At 38.0% G+C, this 17,902-nt stretch overlaps 1 protein-coding gene across 3 annotated transcripts in view; it reads right to left on the reverse strand.

Moving 5' to 3' along the window:
• The window catches only part of CADM2 (cell adhesion molecule 2), a 159,275-nt gene that overhangs the window by 31,220 nt on the left and 110,153 nt on the right, over nt 1-17,902 (reverse strand). The window contains exon 6 of one of the 3 annotated variants that reach the window (XM_062515336.1): nt 9,899-10,018. The exons of the other annotated variants lie outside the window; for them this stretch is intronic. Within the exon in view, the coding sequence (XP_062371320.1) occupies nt 9,899-10,018 (120 nt within the window). The remainder of the gene's footprint in view (nt 1-9,898; nt 10,019-17,902) is intronic. 3 annotated transcript variants of the gene reach the window in all.

Genomic DNA, 17,902 nt, shown 5'->3' on the forward strand with positions numbered 1-17,902 from the left:
AGTTCCAATTCTGCTTCCCTGTTTGGTCTTTTATAGTCAGCCAAACAGTGAGTCAAGTGTTAGTGAATAAGGTTTTCCACCCTGTATTTCTCAGAGTAGATGAGTTTGTAATTCTCCCTTTTTCTCAATTTTGCAGTGACAAAAAATGAACTCAGCTGTGATTACGAGACCGTGGACTTCAAACTAGACTTCTCTTCCACTTCTTTCCTTTAAAGGTGTGTTTGAAGCTAATCTTTTAAAACACTGGTATTTGATTTTTGTTCAGCTGTTTGCCTTTGTTGGCTGCTGACACACACACGTGCCAGCCCCTCCAGGCACTGTGGCACCTCCTTTTCTCCGCAGTGCACTCGCTGAATCTGTCACAGAAAAGACATCCCAAATGACTAACACAGAAAAAAAAAAAAAAAAACCAAAAAAAACAAACCCAGGGCCATGTTTCAGCAATTTATTTCAATGCTCTGAAAAATACTAAAAAAAAAGGAGGATACCTTAAGAATACCCTTTTTTGTATTCACAGGCTGAATAACTTCACATGCACAAATTAATAGGTCGGGTTAAATAATCTCCAAAGTCACTCTCTGTCGATTTTGCTTTTTTTAATTTTTTTTATTTTTTTTTGTTCTGGGGAATGCTATAGCTTCAAGTTTCACCAAGGTCATCTTTCATCCAAAAAAACTTAATATAATTAGTATCAATTCTGCATTTTGTGAGGCTCACACTGGAAGTTATTAACTGTGTTTCAAGTGGAATGTCAGAGAAACCAAGGGCAGAAAGAGTAATCTTTTCAGCTTCAAAGGCACAGTTGATGACTTTAGTTCACTGGTTAGTGAGAAAGACGTGCATTTTTTATTAAAGGTGTTAGTAATACATTTGAAACTATAAGAATTTCTCTTTCTTTTTTCCTTTCCTTTCCTTTCCTTTCCTTTCCTTTCCTTTCCTTTCCTTTCCTTTCCTTTCCTTTCCTTTCCTTTCCTTTCCTTTCCTTTCCTTTCCTTTCCTTTCCTTTCCTTTCCTTTCCTTTCCTTTCCTTTCCTTTCCTTTCCTTTCCTTGTTTTTAGAACTTAGCACCGCTTCAGTCTTTTTTTGAACATCCCACATGGCACTGGAGCAGTTGCTTTAGATGTCCTTGTTTCTAGCTATAATAATGTTTAGTTGCAAGCTTTTGCTTGTAACAGTGAAGCATTTCATCAATAACCTGACAGCACAGAACTTGGCAAAATCTGCCTTACCCAGGAAAAAATATAAAAAAAAAATATTAGTTTTTGTGGGTAGTGCCTTTAAAATACCATTAACACCTCTCTAAATAAAGTAAAACTAAGCTTTGTGATCCTGTACAAATATAACAACAGTGAAGGACGTTCAAGAACAACCCTTTGCTTCATCTTTCTCTCTGCTGTAAGAAATCCAATATATTTCCCTTAAAACTCACCATTAAAGATATGTCGACAAGGCCTTTAAAACAAACCAAAGTCTTCATAAGATCCTAAAGATCACAGATTCAATTCTTTCAAATGAAATGCAAGAATCGATTTCAAAGCATATTTACAGAGTCTTCTTTACAATAAGTATTCCTTTTGAGAAGAAAATGCATATGGAATGTGAAGCCTTCAAGAATCAATCTATGGTTGTTAACCTCAAAGACACTGAAGTGAGAAGCAAGGCTCAAGTTTGCAACAGTGAGGATAACTAAGTGCTGAAGAGAGGCACCAAGGGGAACTGTGTATTCTCTGTTTCCCTAGGTCCTAAATTAAGTCTACATATGTTCTGGTGGATGCTCTTTAATAAAATAAAGGTTTCTGTGTCTCATTATAAATCTATGAGACTGGAAACTGTACAAGACTTTAGGCCAAGCGACCTGGCAGGTCCCTCTGGACTGAGGAGATCACAGATTTTATCTGTGAATAACACACCAAACTATACACAACCCCACTGAAAATTAATGAGCTTATCTCTATGTAAAGTTTTACTTGGAAGAAAGGACAGTACAGCCTGTTTTTCTGGAGAGGAAATGCTTTGGATATCTGCAGGCCATTGTCAAGCTTATAGGGCAGCACTGACAATACACCAAAAACAGCCTGTCTCTCTTTGGACTGGAAAATCCTGATAAATCCATTTCAGAACTACCTGCGAGTGAGATGGAATAAACTCATTTTACCAAAATGCCTGGAGAGATGTAAATAGTAGGTCACCAAAATCTCTTGAAATCAGTAGAATTCTGGCTTGTAAAGCAGGAGGTACAAAAACCTACTTTAAAAAAAAGTTATTATTTCCAAAATCGCAGTTTAAGCCTGAACAGAGTAGGAAGTTAGTATGAATAATACAGTTTCATATCTTGTTTACAGCTGAATGTTGAAAACCACTAACTTGAAATGAGCACACAACTAGAAGTCAGATGAAAATGGTCAGTGTGGCATCAGTACACACTGACTCTGGTGCAGCACTTTACATAGAGGTGGTGACACTGATGACTTCAGTCCTTCCCAGGGACTTTTTTGGAAATGCCTATGCTTCCTTGCTAGTTGCACGTGGAGGCTGAGCTAACACTTCATAGCCTGTGTCACCTGAGGGGAAGTCTGAGGCTGAACTCAGAGCAAAGGATGCTCTTGGCAGGCAGTAAAAATTCTTCCAGCAGAAGGGACTCTTAATTTGGAAAACCTCTTGGACTGCCAGTTTACAAGAGAGACTGTCAGACTTGATAATTCACAGGCAGGATGGGAAAAAAGAATAAAAACCAAACCAAAAAAACCCAAAACCCCAGTGTGATCAGAGCTTAGGCTGGGAAAGTTTAAATTCCTGACGCATTGCTGAAGCCTCTCTGGAGCTCAGCTATATAATGGAATCTTTATCAGACCATCAACCAATTGTGATACTTATCTGCACAGCTTTGCGTTTTGGGTTAAGTGATAATCCATCAAGGCTGGAAATCATTGTGTACTTTTTAAGTTGCCTACTTCATTACTGCAAGCTGACAGCTGGATGGATTTGTTAGCACTAGAAATATTTGTCCCAGACACAAAGAGCAGGTTCCTAATATGATATTATGATAGTTTCTTTCATGTATTCAGCATGCCTGTAGTTTAATCTATGTCTCATTTATGATATTCATTTACTTGGCAAACTATTCAGATCATGAAATCTATCTTTATTTGTTCCAGAATGCAACAGCCTCATTTCATGAATAATATGACCACATAATGTGTAATAATGATGACGGTCTTCATCTTACATCATAATGGCTGTTAAGCAGAGAAAATTGCCATTTTCTAAACGCCACAGGTTTCTGCTTTAGTTTGTATAGGTAAAAATTGCAAAGCACAAGTACTTTTCATTGCAATGGAGGTAACTAGCCTCATGTGGGTCATGTTGCCAGAATTTTTTATGCTGATTAGACTGCATTAGCGATGTGCATGTTGCCTTGAGAATTGCTCTTAGATTGATATTAAAACTATAAAAAATATTTTAAAAGTATCTGAGAAGTGGAAATTCCACACACAAGCATTTGGGTTTGATTTTGGTCTGCTCACAACTGACATCAGGCATCATTTCTATTTCCATTTTTTAACATCTAGTGATAATGCAGATTTATATTTAGTTTCACACTGCGTGAAAATTTCCTCCTTCCATAACCTCATTCTGTTGCTAGTTATGGCCCAGTTGCCTCTGAGACACACAAAGACATCTTGTGTGGATGCACCAACACCCAAAATTCTTAGCCTTAAATTAAAATAAAAAAAAGAAAAGTTATTTTCATACTAAGTTTGTACAGCCTCTTGATTTGAGCTGGTGTGGTTTAGGTCTGTGATTACTATGCACATGAACACTACTGTTTGCCATTATTCTAATTCTATGGGGACATAAAAATCTGTAGGAAGCCAGCCAAAAAGGTATGCAACTGCTAGAGATTGATTTTTTTTTTTTAATCTTGTTGTTTGCTTTGTTTTGTTTTTTGGGGGGGAGGGGTTTTAAAGAGAGTTGTTTAATTTTTCTTTTCTTTTTTTTTTTTTTATTATGTTAAAAGAAGGTTTTCCTGGCTCTGTGTCTATCAGACCTGAAAACCAAAGAGCTCTTTGAGTTAGAACAGATGCTACAATCTCCTCTGTTGATCTTAAATCTGTGAGCTTTGAGAATTCACAGCACTAATTGCACCACCAAGCCTGACTAGTGGAATGAAACCCTAATTAAATGGTGCTTCAGAAAAGGAACAAATACTGTGTAACCCCTGAAATGGGCACTGTGGATGACTAAGTCATGAAAATATTGTTGTAGAACTTAAACTCCAAGTCCCATTCACAACAGGTATATTTTTAGATATATATATAAAAAAAATCAAACAGTTCAGTCTACCAGCTGGCTGGAGATGCTAGGAAAGGTTTTCTAGCTATTACTCAGCTCTAGCCTGTGGATGTTTCACCTGGGTAATGGTTCTGACCAAGAAAGTCCTATTTAGAGATTTTTGGAAAAGAGGCCTGGAAAATAAGTTTGAGATCTCATCATGGTCTACCATGGGTTTATCACGATTTTTAAACACACCATCTATACAGCTGAGGAAAAAGCAGATTGTAAAAATAACAGTAATGAAAGAAATCAGGATAAAATCAAGAGAAGGAAGTTCTTGAAAAGTGGATGATGAAGACTTGAATGTCTAATGGGGGAAAAAAAAATTTCTAAGGCACTGTTTGAATCTCAATTTGTTCAGCCTTCTGACAAATCTAGACCCTGGGTAAGCCAGTAGTAGACCAGTGTAAAAGTAAGTAGAAAGAAGAAATCAAACCTAGAAAGTTCTAATTTTCCTACACAGTTTGAATAAACCCAGCCACAAATTAGATTTTATGTTACTGCTACAGCTATAAAAAAGTATATAAATGAGCTGGCTTTTAGCTGGCTGTCATAGGAAACCACTTTTAACGTTAGACAATGATAATTTTTATTATCAGAGCTGAATGCAAGTAAGTACATTCAACTATATTTAAAGTCTAAGTTTACCCCTATTTCCTTTGCCCCTCAAATATTCTATAGTTTTTCCTTGCTTTGTTGTTTCTTTCTTTTGCCAATATCTCAGCCTGCCAAGTTATATTAATCAGATTATGGGAAAGAAAAATACAATCACAAGGAACTTTTAATGTTTAGCATTTTTGAAAGGAAAAAGTAAGAGAACTACAAGTACTGCACAAGTAGTTTCTGCATTTAAGCTACCTATAGTGACACAGTTATTCTAGTAGGGTTGGGTGCACTTTTTTTTTTGTTTCCTTTTTGTTTTCAAAATTATTACATCCTCAAACCCCTCCTTATGCCTCTGTAAACTCCTAAGTTTAACTTCAGAGATTTCCTTTAAGAAATCTTTATTTTATACCAGACCCAAACCAAATAAAAGCTAAGTATATTATAATAAGGCAGGGATTTCACTGATATATAAATGTGTGCATTGTTTTGTCTTTGTTGTCACCCTGACAAATAAACTCTTGATCTCCCCAGTGCAGCTGCCTGGGAGCAGCATCATGTCTGTGCTGCACACAACAACTTCTGGACATGTTTTTAGGCAGCGCTATATAAAGCTTTGAACATTCTGGTACAATCATCATCCAAGTGAGTCAGCTGAGCCTGAATCACTCTGATGTGTGATTGAACTGAATGGATCTGTCTTTTGAGATTGGGATGCTCTGGCATTGTTACATTTCCACCTGCTTGTGTGGTGGTGGTGGAGATGAGATGCAGTCTTCAGCAATAGTAATAACTCGAAATAAACAAGTTTTATAACCTCTTTGACGTTTTTGTTCCCTGATAGAAATAGGATTTAAGCAAATAAAGCAAAACAAAAGTTATGTCTGTGTGTGTGTGGGGGGAGAGTGATTAACAAAATGCCAGCCCATGGGAAGGTTTTATGCACATTTGTGTGCGCAAGCTTTTTCCCGCTGTGAATCCAGAAACACAGAGCTGCTCTGACTTGAGGTGGTTTCTCCTGTTCTGTTAATCACACTCCCTGTCCACCTACAGGAAGATTGGCACAGCACCACCTAAATTAACTTTACACTAACAAAGGATTTCTCCAATGGAAGCATCCCTTGTTTCATTGTTGGGACAAATCCACAATCCTCTTGTGCCTCTTCCCAGTCATAAAAGGGAAAAATTGCATGGATCCATGGACAGCTTTCACAAATAACATTACACAAATCTGATAGAAAGACATCTACTCATACAATGTATAATTATTCTTTCAGTAGTCCTCCAGATTTGTTTCTTCTCATACATTTTATTCTCATTTTGTCGTACATTCCTTATCATGGTTATTAGGCTTTAAGATACCCTTGACAAATATATAAAGGGCAATGTTCCTCACTGGCATCAAATTATGTTTAGGGTTTTTTGAGTTAGTAGGTAATGTACCAGTAAAAGAATAATTAATTCCTGAAGGACTGAGCACAAAAACAAGCATATGTTTACCTGAAAAAGTGAAAAGTTTCACTAAACAGAAAGTTTATGAATTATCATGCTGTCATCCAACTGGATCAGTAGCCTTTTTCATGTTGTTTACTAAATGCCAGGCAAATTAGGACAGCAATGAATCACATGGTTCCAGAATTAAGTGATGACTTTTGGAGACTTTTTTCCCCACGAATTAAGGCTTTTGGTAATGAGGAGGTACAATAATCAGAATGCAAAATGCCTTGGATTCACAGATTCCATTGGCTTTTTATACCCTGTAGCTTATGCCTGCAAAGACATTTCCTGTGACTGGATGTGAAGCAACACATACTTAAAGTGAACTATGTAAAAGTCATGCAGAACAGAGGAACGTCTTGTAAAACTCACCCAAGGATATTCTTAAGTACTAAGCACTAATTTTAGAGCAAATCTAAATCTGAAATCTGTCTAGAACATTTATTATGCCAGCTATGGGGAGCTCAGTTAAAAGATATTATTAAATAGCATTCACTACCATACAGTCTGGGGAAAATGTGTTTCTTTAAGGCATGATCCAACAAAGCAAGACATGATCCAACAAAGCAAGACAAAGAAAAAAAAGAAACAAACCAAAAAATTATATTTGAGAATATATGGATAGTTTCTCAACTTAATGTCCTTATAAATTCTTTCATTTCAAAAATCTTACTGTAATATGAAGCAGAGGTGTCAAAGGAAAATATGTTTATGTGGTATATTTTGCTCAGCTAGCAACAGATAGTACTGAAAAACCTGACCTTCTCTGAAATGGCTCTTAGGTCATTCTCTGTGGGGTGGGTGCTCTGACACTGGAGATGAGGTTCAGTCTTGTATCTTAGGATGGCAGAGCTCCACAGCAGGCACTGAAAGTCTGAGAACACTATTTGTGTATGGGTCCAAGAAAGGGGATGAGGAGACCCAAGAAGATGCACTCTGTCCAATTCCCTCTGCCATGGGAATCAAGCATTTTGAAAGAAAGTCAGGATGAAGGAAGTCATAGAACTTAAACAGCTGAATATCTGAAGTCACCGTCTCCCATGCATTTACAAAGTGTCTCCACTAGATGTCTTTGCCACTAATCCAGGGAATCATTTTCCCCACTGAATTTGGAAATTAACTCTTCATCAGAGTCATATTGGCTCCTGTTTTGAAAGCAAAACCAAACAAGCCTGGTGCCTTCAGCTTTTTTGCAGAGTATACCTCTAAGTCTTCTGTCCTTGTCTCCATTTGTGGTCAATTTTCACTGTGACACCTCCCCCTACCCCCCATTAGAAATAGCACTCCAGTTGTCTTCCACGTTGGCTAAAATACCAATTATTTCAGCCCTGTCCTCATTATTCAAAATTGATCTCTTTACTGTTGTTATTCATCTAGTGTATTTCTAAACACTTTTGTTTTGCTAAATTTCTCACGACTTGCTCATTTCATTTTGCACCCAGTTTCACGCCCGTTTTCCTGTTTCTTCCACATTGATATCTTCCATGATTTATGTTTATAGTAACCTCTTGTTTTCGTGTTTTAGTGAGGTTTGATATCTTAGACTGTTAAAACCCAACTTCTTTAGTTTATTACATGTGTCCTATTTTTTCTCTGCATTGGGATAAACGATCATTTTCCTTTCAATACAAGACTTTGAGGAAAAGGACTTCCCACACTCATTTGTCCCTTCGATTATCTCCCCAACAGATTCAATCTACCACTTCCTTGAGGTTGAAGTGGTCTCATCTTTTCAGCCATTTTGCTGCATTCACTTCTTTCTTTCTGGGAAAAGTGAGTGCTCATGTTTCAGCAGTTGATCACCCAATGTTCTTTCTTTTATTTTCTATTAAAGCAGCATCTCTGTCAGTATAGCATCCAATTGCATGCATTCCCCCATGTGTTAGAGCTGAAACTGAGAAGAAAGTTCTCCCGTTTCAGACCTTTCTATTGATGCTGGACACATAAATAGCGAAAATGAACACTCCACAGGAAAGAAAAGGAGGCCCTAAACCACACTTAGGATGTGAGACAATGCATTAAAAACATCAGTACAATCATAACAATGATGTAGTTATGACCACATAACAAACAAAAGAAAACAATTCATGAAGGGCAAAAAAACTTCAGCACAGCACACCAAGAGCATCGTCCCTCCAGGATGTGAGCCCTCAGAAAGTTGGAAGCTTCTGTGCTTTACACAAAGCTCCCTTTCATAAAAACAAGACAATTCCTGTCAATTCCTTTTCAGGAAATGTTCTTCTTGCAACCTCTCAGACCCACGAACACTGGGCTGCTTTCCATTGTCTAGCTTTCTCTTTCTCTTTCTGAAGGAAAAGGACTGCTACAACACTTCTTCTCTTCATTGATATAACAGCTATTTCACATTAAAACTAATATTTAAGATTTTAAAAAATGCAAATTTAGGTGTGATATCAGTTTATCACTTGAAGGTGCCACATTATTAAAATATCTGTGCCCTGTGCAGGAATAATTTAGGTGATCTGACACCATCACAGTCTTTATTCTTGCAAGTCAGGCCAGTCACTACAACCAACTAATAACAACACTTCCAGAAACAAAATATTTCATAACTCTCTTAACTTTCCTGGCTTAACTACACCTCATCATGTCAACACTTGCAGTGTGGTAAAAGAATATAATTTCCTCTCTTCTTGTGCAACGAAAGCTTTCAAGAGACCACACGGGAACCTTCTGCCATTTCATTTACCACAAGAGATTCGTAGCTACCCAGAAGATGATAATCTGCAAAACCTTCTGCACACATCTTCCCTATTTAACAGTTATCTGATCAGCCACTGAAAAAAAAGATTAAAATAACCTTTATATTTTGCTCATAAAGAAACGAAGCATTACCAGAAACACTTGAAAAGCTATACCAGGAAAAAAAAAAACCCAACAGATGGGGGTCAGGGAGTGGAGAGAGAACTTTTAGCTCACTTACTGTAGCTCTGGTGAGATAACAACACCCCTAAATTAGGAATGCCTTAAACTGTAAAAGACTAACAAGGGTGATGCAAGACTAACAATGCCTCTTTGTTATCAAGCAAGATTTCATCAACAGAAATTCCAGACCTGAGACACTAGCTTGTTTCAAACGGTAGCGCCCAAAATAACCTGTCTTAAAAGGTCATGTTTATTTAAAAATAGCTTGCCTGCATTTTAATTTACTAACCTTAAAAAATTAAATGCAAATGTATACAAATAATTTAAGCATCCTGTCAAAGTTCACATACACACTGCTAGAGCAATGACAACACTCAAGGTCATACGATATCTTTCTTAACCCACATATCACCCTGTGGATTATTCTGTTAAATATATACTGAACTAAAATGCTTGCACCCTCTCTTCCGCAATTTTTATCCTTGTTAAAAAAAAAAAAAAAAAAAAAAAAACAACAAAGCTCTAATTTCCTATTTATCATGTGCTTCCGAGGCCATAACAAAGAAGGATACTGTACCTCTGATGCTGGTGGCTGTTGCCGATGTGGTTGTGCTGGCTTTTAAGGCTACATTGGTTGTGACTGTTGCAGTGGTAAGGGAGGGGATGACAGTAGTGGGAAGCAAAGTGTTGAAAACATCTGGTGAGTGGAAAAAAAAATAAAAAATAAAATCATATCATGCAAACAAAGGAGAACCATAATAGTGGTTTAATTTGTAAATACAAGCATGTTGAAAATGACTAAATTAAAACATGATTAACATAAATTATTACAGGTACAGCAGAGTACCTTTAAATTCTTGACATTTATCACTCTCAATTTTTATAGTCAATCTTTGAGTACACGGAATTTAAAACTCTGTTAAAATGACCACATTTCCACAGAACGAGAGAGTGACAATTTAAGTGACAAGAATCCATTTCTTCGCTGAGCCATTTTAAATGTCTCACGCAGTAGAAACCATACACAGATGAAACATGCTGTGTCAGAGTGGGAGATGAAAAAAACAACACCATCATGCTAAAATAAACACACACATGTTAAGGAGAAATGGCTGTATGTTAAAACACCCACTTTCAGACAGACTCAATGAAGGGAAAAAGGGGAGAAAATGCTACTAACTATAAGAGCTGCTTTTTCCGGATTGCTTTTCTTCTTCCCACACATTTGCTTAAGACACAGTTGTCTGCTAAGATCCAGAGCAGAGTATATTTCAAAATCTTTACCCTAATTTTCAGGTACAGTCATCTTGCAGTCATCCTTAATGCTCACAATTTATTGTTAGTACACATCGATACTTTTCTAAAACACCTTCAAACTAAAAATCAGAAATGATAATAATATTACTGATAATAAAAAGCATGCATGCAAGTCAGGAAAAAAATATCATACATAAAATGATGGCAGCATCTTATAAAACCCTTCAGGTTTCGCTCAGGCAAGTGCAGGTGTGCCAGGATTAGGGGCACGACTGCTTCTCTGCAGAGGAACCAACAACTCCTGATGCAGAACGCTCCAGTACAGAGCAGAACATAACCAGATGTCCATATAGAAAATACTTTGATTACACTGCCACAAGCAATAAAGACCAATAGGACTTTACTTATAAGGTGACTGCAGGTTTTAAAGAACAAACAAACAACAAAAAGAGCTCTGAAGAGAACTAGAGAAAAGAACTTCTGAGAAGACATAAAAAGCATCTGGCATTTTTCAGATTATTTATATCACAGGTTTGAAAGGGAAGGACTCATTTCTCAGCAGCTGATGGTGAGTAACCCATTCCATACTGATTTCACTGAAAATATTTCTGAAGGGCGCTATTTAGTGCAATAAAAGAGCAAAAAACTGACCCACGATCTGTCTTCCCTTGCTGTGGAAGAAGTGCAATTGGTCCCTGAGTACCATCAATTCTGACTGAAATCAATGGAAGCTGAAGTAGCTCAGAGCTTTTCAGTATTGGGCCCTACAGAACACACTTCAGACACAGGGTCTTGAGCTCAGCACTGCATAATTACTCTCTTAAGGCTTCAAAGTAGCACGCTTACCTTATTTCCATGCTGGACGACAGATTATTTTCCAAGTTTAAGTCTCCTGTCAGTTAATATCTTAGTTAATTACTTAGTTAATATAAGTCACCTGCTATTTCTGTATTTATCTAGTTTTGATGAAAAACAACACTATGCTCTCTGGAATCTATACTTGTGTGATGTTCTACTTCAGAAGCCATCAGAAAACAGTGTAAGATCCATCTTTCATCTGTACACTGATTTTTAATCTAATGTACACTGATATTTAATCAAATTCCCAGTATAAAATATTCTCAAGACAGAAAAATTAGAACAGGCTTTTAAAAACCAGCCCAGTTGTCGCCTGGGACATATTAATCACCGGGAATAATGATAATATTACCTGGAGTGTGAGTATCACAATAATGAAATAGAACTGAGTAAAACAAGCATTAGAAGCATTAAAAAGATACATTTCACATGTACTGATCTATGCAATTTCTTCTCATAAAGGGAAACTCCTTCCCTGATAAGCATCTGTTAAAAATTAAATGAAAGAGGAAAATATCCCCACCTACTTCATAAGGAGAGCAAAACCTTGTTTATTAGAAAAGCTTTATACATCATTCTTGTACGTAAAACTAATTAATGTGACTCATGGTTCCATTCATTATCTTTCTTAAATAGCAATTACTTAAGACTGCAATGACAAGTTGTGGTTTTATGACAGTGCTATCCAATTTGCAAGCATACTGTTTACCTATTTTTGCAAATAATAGCTCACATGAGTCACTGGTGAACTTAGAACTTTCTGGTTTCTCTTCTGATTGAATAATTTCAAATGAGATTTCCTATTTAAAATGAAAGGCTACCCAGGAAGTATTCTAGCTAACACGAACTAGGATATGTCAGTGTATTAATACAGATGTGATCTCATCATATTAAGAATCATGAAAAATTGTGCAGAAATTTGTTTCCTGATGAAAGTCATAAACTCTGATGCCAAACATCAAAATGGAAACCTGGCAGAAACCTCAAAGAAAATACATCTTCTTAAAAAGGATGCAAGAACAAAGAACAGCATTCCATTTTTTCTTTGCAGTGAGATGAAATTCACCATGAAGATGATTGCATCTGATTGCTTTGCCCACAGCAGTACCAGGACCTGCTCCTAAAGACCACGGCACAAGGGAGAAAGCAGGAATCAGCAGCCTGAGGAGCATTGCATTGCCCAGGCAATGAAATCTGAGTCTGTTCTGGACTCTAGAAAGGTTTGGTTGGAACCAGCTGAGGTTCGAGGCTCTGCCCAGTGGAATTAACCTCATTAACAACATGAGAGTCTGCAACAGGAACGTGCAAAATAACCAAATAGCTCATAGCTCTCCAGACAACACTTTTGGAATGCCTAGACCACGTCTCATCATCCTTAAATCCTACTCTGGATGGCCCAGATCCAAGCACAACACTCTGAAATGATCCCCACATTGGGGAAAAAAAAAAAAAAAAAGACTTGTGTGTATGGTGCCTGCTGAATCTGATGGAAAGGCTCCTACCAGTTCTTCCAAGATTTATGGATTCTCATGAAAACTTTATCTTTGCCTTGAAAAGGCTTTTGCATAAGAGAGTACAGACTATGCAGACCAAGAAATAAACTAGAAAAAATGTCCAGTGCTCCTCAGTCTCTCATCATGCATTGCAGGTGTAGGAGGTAAATGGGCTTGGAAGTTCCCAAAAGCACATGGACTATGGATAAAAAACCCCTGATACTTAACAGCACAGGTTTCTGTTTAAACTATATGGATCACTGTGCTTCATAGAGGGTGTGCTGCTCCATTTCTTGCCAGAAAAGGGAATTACAATTTGACCTGTTTCTCTTGGTATTTTTTTTTTTTAATTTTTTTTACTTGCAAGGCAAACCTATCTTATTTCACTAGTGAGGCACAAGTTGTCATCCAGAGCTCCCTGCTGGCAGCTGCTCAGAACATGCTATCAAAGGGACAATGTAGATTTGTCCTCTTGAGCTTCCTATCAGGGAGGATCATAACAGAAAGGAATTGCAGAAATCTGTGCTGAAGTGAAACTAAATTCCGCTTCCTTGTCTTGCAATTTCTGAATCTAGTGGAACGCAATGTTCAGCTGAAAATGAATTTTTGTTTATGCCTCTCATGCCACTAAATATCAAGGATCATTATGACCGAGAGACCTTGCAGAGCAGAGCTTTTTAATTCAAGTAGCCATACCCAAATCACTGCACCAGATTACTATTTCAATAATAGTAAGGTATTAATCCTTAGCCTCCTGTGAAGCAGAAAATAGCTATATTTTGCAAATGGGGAGCCGAAGAGGATAGAAAAGCCATGCTCAGGAGATCTAAAGTCAAGCAATAATTGTCTCCATTAATTTTGAAACCTCACTTCTGAACTGAATGTTTGTTGACAGACAGATATTCAGTCAAAAATCCAATAATGTAATTAAGTTGGTATTAACTTCATCATCTTGCTAGCTTTGAAATGCAAACAACTCATGGAGAACTAATTGTTTCCATAAAAGCTGTTGGAAATAGAAAAGGGGTTGACCTTCAAGCCAAGGGACTCCCGTGGGCCCTTTGACGCTTCTGTTCCCCAGGGCATACAGGTGAGGCTTGAACTGGAATTCAGGAGGAAAGACGGGCTCCTGACCTCTCTCCAGTGGCACAGGGAGGTTTGAGCTGAGCTGCAAATGCTCAGCCCAGAGCCCTCATTTCAGTGAAGACCTGACACAATGTCAGAGCTCCATGCTGCAGAGAGGAGACAGAGGAAGGCTCTGAAACGTGTTCCTTGTGCCACTGCTGCCTGTTAACATGCTACAAGAAGGAGCCAGGGCAGAGCAGCCAGCAGGAAACCTGAGGGCTGATTCCCAGTGGATGGTGGAAAAAGAAGGAACAGGCAAACCAGGCTTGGTGTGGAAGCTGCTCTTCAGCGGAGGCGCAGATGCAAAGTGCTCAGGAGCGGCAGAGCGGTGTTGCACAAGATCAGCTCCAAGAAGTGTTGAGCCCCACCTGCTCAGAATTTCCTGTTTGCTTCTCCTTTCTCCCTGAATTGATGCTGTGTTCTCCTTGCTAAGGCAGAAGACATCCATCCATTTAAGTGCAGGGAGCCTGGATAATTTACTCTTCCTGCCAATTTGGCCCTGAGCATTTTTACTCTCCATTTCCAAAGAAATGAGAAATGGTTGTTTGGTTTAGTGGGCTTATGTGAAAGATAGATCTGACCTATTGAAAATATTTGACTTTTTTGGTAAAAACACAACCGATATTTTGACATGACTGAGCACAAATCAGACAACAATAGCTGCAGTTGATAAAAATGTAAAGGCTTTTGTTTCAAGCCTGACAAAAGCTGACAGAAAAATTAAAGGACAGAGTGATAATGATGGATGGTCCTTGCTATATTTTGACTGAGAATGAAAGAAATTTTAAGTGGTAAACTGAACTGAGTGATGACCTACCTGGGAAACAATCTCACTACTCTGTGAAAAATTTAATCAGTATGTGGTATGTAGCACTAAATAATTTAGCAAGGTTTTACACTCAAAGGGAGCTGCATTTACCTTGCTCCAAGAAAATGAGATTGAACAAAAGGATCACTCAGCTTGAACATCATGTGCCAATAGCTCCTTAGCACTTAGACTGAATGATCATGAATGCTCATGGACACAAGGTCAAGGGGTTCTTTTTACTAATTGATTCAGATTTATGAAACTCTGAAATGGCAATTATGTGCTTGACATTTGGGCTAGCAAATCAGATGTCATTAAAAATATCCAAACCCTTTTAACAAAAGCTCCATGTAGATCTATATCTTTAGTTGTACCAATAAAGACTTCTAGTGGATGAGTTCATATTACAAGACATACAGTTGGACTGAAATTACTAGAAATTAGGAACAGGAAAGAACAAATCAGGAACTGGAAAAAAACAATAGTTTTCTCGTCTTATAGAAAGTTTTACAGCTTGCTGGTTCATTTGTGTTTTGGTTTCTCATTTTTTTCCCCCCCATTTCAAAAGCAATAGGTTTCAGTAGCAAATGAAGGAGGATGAAGTATTAAAAATTACAACAAAAAAAGCCTGTTTCCTTCTGTTATCAAAGAGCCAAGCAAAAACTTGGAATCTTCACATCCCTGGCCCAAATTCTGTCCTTAGAAAGTTAAGAATATAACTCAAAAGAGCAAAGCCCGTTTCAATATTAGTATTTAGTACTGGCGGTTTGCTGCCATCCCAAATCATTTAAAATGAGGGCCTGATATCACACTGTGGCACATTTTACAACACACGCTCTGACCGGAATTGCCTACGACAAAATAAAAAAAGCAAAGAATATGAAAAAACAAGGTGTAGTAGCAAGTTATTTCTGATTATGCCATCTCGTTTGACACTGAAATATGAAGAAGTTAGCTTCCCTGAATTGTCTAGAAAGAACTCCTGTCGTGAATATCTCATTTATTTTGTGCACCAGAGCAACAGCAGGACTCACAAAGACCACAGGTGTGTGAAAGGCTGATTTTCCACAAGTAAAGCCAGGCCAGGCCCAGGACAGATGTGAGAGCTGCCAGAAAACAAGCAGCTGTGGAGCTCAGGCAGGCGAGAAGGAAGAAGCAGTAGGATGGAAGTACCTGAGTGTGGTAGGAAGACACAACAAGGGAGGATAAGTTTGCAGGGCTGAGAGCACTGACTGGCTTTGACTTCTCCCCTCCCTCAAAGTGCACCTGCCCAGATCCTCAGCAGAGCTGGGTCTGGAAGGCAGGAGGGGTATTTAGGGTATTAAAGGTATTAAAGGTAAAACCCACCCCTTCTAGGCTACCTATAGGCACCCTAACAGGCAGAATATGCTGAGCAGAGGCAGCACCCACTCTTTGCTTGCACAGATCAGAATCCAGGATTTAGCAGACACTGGAACTATGTGCTTTTTAATGCTCATGGGTACCTGCTGAAAATTCTAAGAGTAACAAAAAACACACAAAGGAAAGGTATTTTTTTTAGGGTATTAAACCATGATCTTTCTGAGTTTGCCACAAATTTAGCTTTGTCACCTGGGGACTGAAGCAGTCTGCTGCACTCTCAGTTGGTGGAGCTGCACAGAGGGACCCCATGAAACCTGAATCAAGCATTTCACAGGAAAGCATCTAACATGAACATGTGAGCACTGCCCTGGTGGCTCAATAGCTCTCAAAATGTCGGGTTTGGCCTTTGAAGCCCTCAGTGCTTACTTTAGGGATGGTTTTGCTCCCCACAGCACTCCACTGAATTTGCTATCAGCAAAAGCACTCTGGCTGCAGCTCCCTTGAAACAGAGACAGGAGTTTGCAATGAAGGCCTGGAGATGCTGGAACACGCTCCCATTTCACCGCCCGTCACACTTGTTGTTTGTCACCAGCCCAGCCATTTAAAAAGTTCCCTGTCCCTGCTCCCAGTGAAATAGAAGAATAAAAGGTGACATAATGTACTGTCTCACAATATATTTACCTATTGCTGCTCGGTTTTGGTGGGGAAGATTGCATCATCTGCAGCATTTGGACTATAGGAAGCTAATAGGCTGTAATGCCTTGCTGCCTAATTTCTATTTGGGCTAAAGCCAGGTGACACACATAGGTCTCCTAAAAAGGATAAATTTAACAAAATAATAACTTAAACTAGTAATTAGATATTGAAAATTATTTTAGTGCAAGAAAAATTTAAATTCTCAAGTAGGAAAATGATTTAATACTGAAGATTCTGTTTTCAAGCCCTCTAAGTTTTACTTCATTAATGGTTATTAGTGCAAGATTTACATCTAAGGACAAATCAAACCAAGCATTAAACAGAAAGATTAAGCTTTAATGTTCTGGAGTTTTATGAATATAATACCTACTTCACTTTACTCCAGAAGTACTATAAGACCTAATTTCTTTCCCAAACTCAGCAAAAGTTTTGCCAGAAGTTAAAAATGTCCTTTCCAATTCAACAGTAGCAATAATAACAAAGCCTATTGTTTTAAAGTAGTCCGTGTTGTATAAAGCTCACCTTTCTTATTAAATTAGCTACAAATACTGCACTGAAGCTTATGCAACTTTCATGAAAGAAACTGAGTGAAATTTGCAGGGCATGCAACAGGCTAATAAAGATAATTTGGTAATTCAACATTTTAAGTAAATAAAAAGGAAAAATGTTAGAGCATTTTTTGAGACCACAGCCTCAAATGAAGACACCTTACTTATAAAAAGTCTCCATACATATGTGTGTGTGTATATATATATATATATATATATATATATGTATATGTAGTTCACAGCTCTACATTAACAAATCAAGAAACAGTAAAAAATGGGCCTCTGCCTTGAAGACCTGTGAGATCATTTTTGGGCAGTACAGACCAAACTTTAGGGAAAAAGGTGCAGTATTATTCCCATTTCAGAGCTGAGGAAATGAACACAGAAGAATTAAGTGGAATGTCTTATATTTTACAGACTTCTGAGCCTGGCAGGGGAATTCAGAACAGATCTCC

This window comes from Cinclus cinclus, chromosome 2 (genome assembly GCF_963662255.1).
Source record: "Cinclus cinclus chromosome 2, bCinCin1.1, whole genome shotgun sequence".
Classification (NCBI taxonomy): domain Eukaryota; kingdom Metazoa; phylum Chordata; class Aves; order Passeriformes; family Cinclidae; genus Cinclus; species Cinclus cinclus.